The sequence below is a fragment of the Trichechus manatus genome, unplaced genomic scaffold (genome assembly GCF_000243295.1).
Source record: "Trichechus manatus latirostris isolate Lorelei unplaced genomic scaffold, TriManLat1.0 scaffold00193, whole genome shotgun sequence".
NCBI classification, from domain to species: Eukaryota; Metazoa; Chordata; class Mammalia; order Sirenia; family Trichechidae; genus Trichechus; species Trichechus manatus.
Genome location: NW_004444129.1, coordinates 3141986 through 3147840, shown reverse-complemented (window position 1 = coordinate 3147840; position 5855 = coordinate 3141986). Strand labels below are relative to the sequence as shown.

Sequence of the window (5855 nt, the reverse complement as noted above, 5' to 3'; positions counted from 1 at the left end):
GAAGCTTATCCTTCCCTAGAGTAGATTTAGTTGAATGAATATATTGATCGTTCTCATTGTTTCAGGTAGTTCAGCAGCCCTCAGGAGGCATCGCAAAACAAGTGACTACACTTTCCCATTCCTCAGCATTGACCATTCAGAAATCTGGACAAAAGAAGATGCCAGTCGACACCGTAATATCAACCAGTCCGTTTTCTCCAGGTAAGCTGTGGCCCATCCCCGTCCCACCACACTGGGATTGGAACACAGTGGGTTTTTGCACTCTATTTTTTGTTTTTGTATTAAGAGACATTTGGTATTTTGAGTTGGCACCTATGAAAGAAGACAGAAATATAACTACTTATTACACCCTTTCTGCTTACATAGCCACTTTTTAGGGATGTGTGTTGTTTTAGGATGAAAGAGGCAGCTTCTCATGGTATTCTGTAATGAGATAAAACAACCTACTAATAAATAAGTACTTTTTAATTTATAAAATTTCTTTTTAAAGTGTAGTTCTTTGAGTTTGGAAATCAGTGTTACACATGGAAGTTCAGGCTTTTATGTGTTTTTAAGATCTAACAATGTGAATTGTAAACTCTTAGTGTTTCAGTTACCTTTTGTGCATGATGTTTTTATAACGTTGATAATTCTGTAGACAATCTGAAGACCATATAAAAGGAAGTGGAGAGATCTTTATTTTCTAGAAATGATTTCTTATGCAGAGAATAAATTCATTGCCATGTTTGAATTTAAGCATAATTCTAGGGCAGATTGAAATTTTCTTTGATTATTCTGTATACTGTATTTTTACTCAAAGAATGTGCAACTTCTAAGTTTGTTTGCCAACCCTGCCCTCCCACCGTGAGATATTTTTGTAAGCACTGCTATGCCAATTTTTTTCGTATAGCTGAAAAAAAGATTAGCATAGTGCGCTAACAAAAATAACTTGCGGGGAGGGGCGAGTATAGTTGGCAAACAAATGTAGAAAGCATGCATTATTTGTGTAAAAATACAGTGTATTAAAAGCTGTTGTCTTGAATTTTTCCTAATGTGACATGATTGTATTTTTTGTGTCCTAGTGTTTTCTTTCTCATTTGTTTTTATAGCTTCCATTCTAAAGCAGATTACCCTACCAGGAACTAAAGTTCTGTCACTTCAAGCATCTGCTCTTCAGAAAAATAAAATAAAAGAGAATGGAACAACATCCTTCAGGTAAAGATAACAGTTAAAAGTTGATCTTGTTTAAAGAAATAATATTTCAAAAAAAGAGACGAGATAACAGAGAATAATACCTAAATAAAATAAATATGTTGATGCCTTTTAAAAAAACTAAGTACTTTAGTGAGTATAATTTATAAGCAGTAAAGTACACAAATCTTAAATGTACAGTTAAATGCATTTTGACAAGTATATATACCTGTGTAGTTAAGATTTAAATGAACGTATCCATCGCCCTTAGGCACCTTTCCAGTGAATTACCCTCTTATTCTTCCTGTCAGCCACTATTCTTATGTCTATCAGCATATATCATTTTTGTCTGCTCTTAAACTTCATATGTAAATGGAATATGCTCCATAGGGTTTCCAAGGAGTGGCTGGTGAATTTGAACTACTGACATTTTGGTTAGCAGCCATAGCTCTTAACCCCTGTGCCACCAGGGCTCCACATTATGTACAGTAAGTTTTTGATATTCGTCCTTGTTGTTTTGAATATTAGAAGACTGTTCTATTGCTGAGAACTATTCCATTATATGAATTTAAATTTGTTTATCATTTTTCCTGTTGATGGACATTTGGGTTGTTTCCAGTTTTTGATCATTTATAGAAAGTTGCTATAAACATTCACATACAGATTTTTATGTGAATATAAGTTTTCATTTCTCTTTTGTATATATCTGAGTGTGATTGATGGATCATACGATGAGTGTGTGTTTATCTGTTTTAAAAACTACCAAACTGTTTACCAAAAAATGACTATCGTTTTATATTCCCACAAGCAATGATGAGAGTTCCTGTTGCTCCACAGCTTTGTCAGCACTTGCTGTTGTCAGTTCTTTTGATTTTTACCATTTTAATAGGTGTGTAAACCCAAACCATTGCCGTTGAGTCGATTCTGACTCATAGCGACCCTATAGGACAGAGTAGAACTGCCCCGTAGGGTTTCTAAGGAGTGCCTGGTGGATTCTAACTGCTGACCTTTTGGTTAGCTGCTGTAACTCCTAACCACTGTGGCACCAGGATTTCCAATAGGTGTGTAGTAGATATTTTATTGTGGTTTTAATTTGCATTTCTCTAATAACTAAAGATATTGACAGTCTATTTTTGTGCTTATTTGCTACCCATGTATTTTCTTTGGTGAAGTGTATGTTCAATTCTTTTGCCCATTTTTCTTTCAGGTTTTTTGTTTTCTTATTGTTGAAGTTTGAGAGTTCTTTATATATTCAGGATACAAGACTTTGGCCAGATAAGTGATTTGCAAATATTGACTCTATCAGTGGAGAGTCTTTTCATTCTATTAACAGTGTCTTTAGCGGAGCAAAGTTTTTTAATTTTGATGAAGTCCAGTTCACTAATTTTTTCTCTTGTGGATTGTGCTTTTCACATCTTATCGAAGAAATGTTTGTATAATCTAAGGTGATGAAAATTTTCTCTTGTATTTTCTTTTAGAAGTTTTACAGTTTTTGGTTTGTCCTTTATTGATATTCTTTAATTCTGATGTATTGCCAGAATTGACTCAATGACAGTGGATTTTATTTAATTTTTATTGCCTATATAAAAAATCAGGAGCCCTGATGGCCCAGTGGTTAAGCATTCAGCTACTAACCAAAAGGTCGGCAGTTCTACTCTGTAGGGTTGCTACGAGTTGGAATCAACTGAACAGCAATGGGTACGGGTATGGTATAAAATAAGTTAGTGTGTGCATGTTCTGTGTTCTTCTTTATCTTTTCCCATTTTTGGTTGCACTATTTGTACTTTGTCACAGCATATAATATTTGTTCATTAGTCTTCCTTTCTAACTCCCACCTAGATTTTAGTCATAGGTCTACTTTATATATTAAGCTGTTTACCTTCAGACCACTTTCTGAATTTTTCTCAGTCACCTCTTGGCTAGATGAAGGTCATCTGCTAGCAGATTCCTCAAGAAACCTCATAGGTACAGAATTCCCTAAGTTCTTTTACGTTGAAAACTGTTTTCAATGACCTCATACTCCCAGGACAGTTCAGCTGGGTTAAAATCGTTGATTAACTCTTTTTGTATCGCATTTTAAAAAAATGCTGCTCCATTATTGCCCTGATTTGTGTGTTGTTTTTAATACATTTGATCTTTTTGTCTGAAGACCTTGGGGATTTTAAAATTTGTATTTGACATCTGATAGTTTTACACTAGGATATGTTGCAAAGTTGATTGTTCTAACTTAATTTTCCTACTTTTCTCTGTTGGCGCTTTTAACCTGTAGATTCTGGTCTTTTGTAATTTATAAAAATTTTTCTTGGATTATAGTCTTAAGTATTAGTTCTGTTCGTTTTCTGTTTCTTCTGCAGGGACTGCAATAGTTGCAGTAGTATGGGCTTTATTTCTTCTTTTCCTCTCATTTCCATTACTTTGTCTCTGACTTTTTTTTAAAATGTCTTTCCTTATCTCATTCCCTTGGTTGTTTTTCTGCCTTTCTTCAGTGCTTCTTTATAGGTTTTCCTTTGCATGTGTTCACCCTTGGAAATCTGTTTGGTTCTTTTTTGATTTGCAGCGCACTAAATTTTCTCCTTTTGTGTCTTGTTTCCTTTACCAAAATCTGTTTCTCCCTGTCTGTTTTTGGCCTGTTTTCTCCCCAAGAAGCTACACAAGTCAAAGACTGCCAGTTAAAATTACATGTACTTTTAAGTTCCTTTCCTGTAGCCCATGCTTTGATCCACCAAAATACCTTTTTATTATTTTTTTGACTTGGAGTTTACTTAGTCTTTCTGCCAGTAGTATACAGGCAGTCCCCGGATTACAAATGCCCGATTTACAGACAACACCTCCATAACCTTTGATGTTATGTAAATTTGCCCTCACTTTGAAATGATTGAACCAACCCCCTCCTCGCAGTAAGTCCTTCATCACAATCACCTTCACTTGCTACACGTGCAGCTTTTAAACCACTGAAGACTCCAAGCCTTTTCTTGCACTAAAGTATATGTAAGGCTAAATAAAAACCATGTGCACCTGTTCCAACTTACCTACAAATTTGACTTAAAGACATAGTTAGGTCTGGATCTCTTCGTAACACCGGGACTGCCTGTGTTTTATCCTTATGCCTGTCAATAGCTGTCCTGTCCACTTTCTCAGTATTTTTTTTGCTCAGCAAAGTGGGTTTGATTTGGGGAAGGCAAAGTGCCAGAGGAGTAGACAGTGTGTGCTGAGATTTGTTATTTTTCTTTTTCATTTTATAGTTATTTTGGATTTTGAGTGTTTGTTTTTAGATTACTCTGATGTTGTGGTTTTTGTCATTCTGTATTGTTTTGGAAGAAACCTTGGAAGATGGTGATCTAGGCAGCTGCTATTGTCTTCCGTTTCAATAGATTTTGACAAAAGGCTAAATCTATTTACCATACACCACAGTCAAAATACAGAGAATGTTGTCAACACCTGAAAAGGTTCCTTTGTGCTCCTTCCCATCTATTCCCTACTTTATACCCTAGGACGCAGACAACCACTCATCTGCTTCCTGTCATGGTAGATTAAATTTGTCTTTCCTGAAGTTTTGCATAAATGGGATCATAATAATTTGTATTCTTGTTTCTGGCATCTTTCGCTTAGCTTGATGTGTTTGGTATACATCCATATTGTTGAATGTACCAGTAGTTTGTTCCTTTTTGTTGCTGAGTAGTGTTCCATTGGATAGATGTACTACATTTGTTTGTATTGCATTTTTTAAAATCTCTTCACTTGTCAATGTACATTTGGATTGTTCCCAGTTATTGGCTTTTATGAATAAAGCTACTAGGAACCCTTTGTCCAAATCTTTGTATGTTTTGCCTTCTACTAGCACATAGGAGTGGAATTGATGAGTCATATGGTAAGTGTGTATTTAGCTTTATAAGAAATTGCCAAATGGTTTCCTAAGTGGTTGTACCGTTTTACATTCCCATCAGCTTGTTCCACTGGTTCTGCATCCTTGCCAACAATTGATGCTCTCAGTCTTTCCAATTTTAGCTATTCTAGTTGGTGTATAGTTGTATCTCATTGTGGTTTTAATTTACATTTCCCTAGTAGTAATGATGCTGAATATATTTTCATGTCTTTGTTGCTACTTCCGTTGTGCAATGTCTGTTCAAGTATTTTGCCCATTTTTTAATTGTTTTTGTCATAAGCTTTTTCTGCATCTGTTTAAGATTATTGATTTTTCTAGTATTATAAGTTATATATTATTTTTAATGTTAAATCAACCTTACATTTCTGGGGTATTCCTTTTTTATACATTGCTATGTTTGATTTAATTAATATTTTCTTAAGGGTTTTGTGTTTATGTTCATGAGGGATTGTGGTCTTACAATGTCTTTGTCAGATTTTGGTGTCTGGTTATGCTGGCCTAAAAAAATGAGTCTTAAAGCATTTCCTGCTCCTCCTGTATTTTCTTAAAGACTTTGTGTAGAACTGATGTTATGTTTTCCTTAAATCTGTGAATGAACTTACCGTTAAAATGAAATGTGTTTTTTGGGGGGAAGGTTTTTTTTTTTTCAGTGATTGATTGATTTTTTATTTTTTTTTGGTTGTATTTCAGGTGAAGGTTTACAGGACAAATAGTTTCTCATTAAACAGTCAGTACACATATTGTTTTATGACATTGGTTAACAACCCCACGACATGTCAACCCTCTCCCTTCTCGACCTTTT

The 5855-nt window shown here is 34.8% G+C and overlaps 1 protein-coding gene across 1 annotated transcript in view; it reads left to right on the top strand.

The window, feature by feature from the left end:
* Positions 1 to 5855, top strand: part of TAF4B (TATA-box binding protein associated factor 4b) — a 170959-nt gene that overhangs the window by 43364 nt on the left and 121740 nt on the right. The window contains exons 8-9 of the mRNA XM_023741858.1: positions 66 to 201; positions 1089 to 1194. Coding sequence (XP_023597626.1) covers positions 66 to 201; positions 1089 to 1194 — 242 coding nt within the window. The remainder of the gene's footprint in view (positions 1 to 65; positions 202 to 1088; positions 1195 to 5855) is intronic.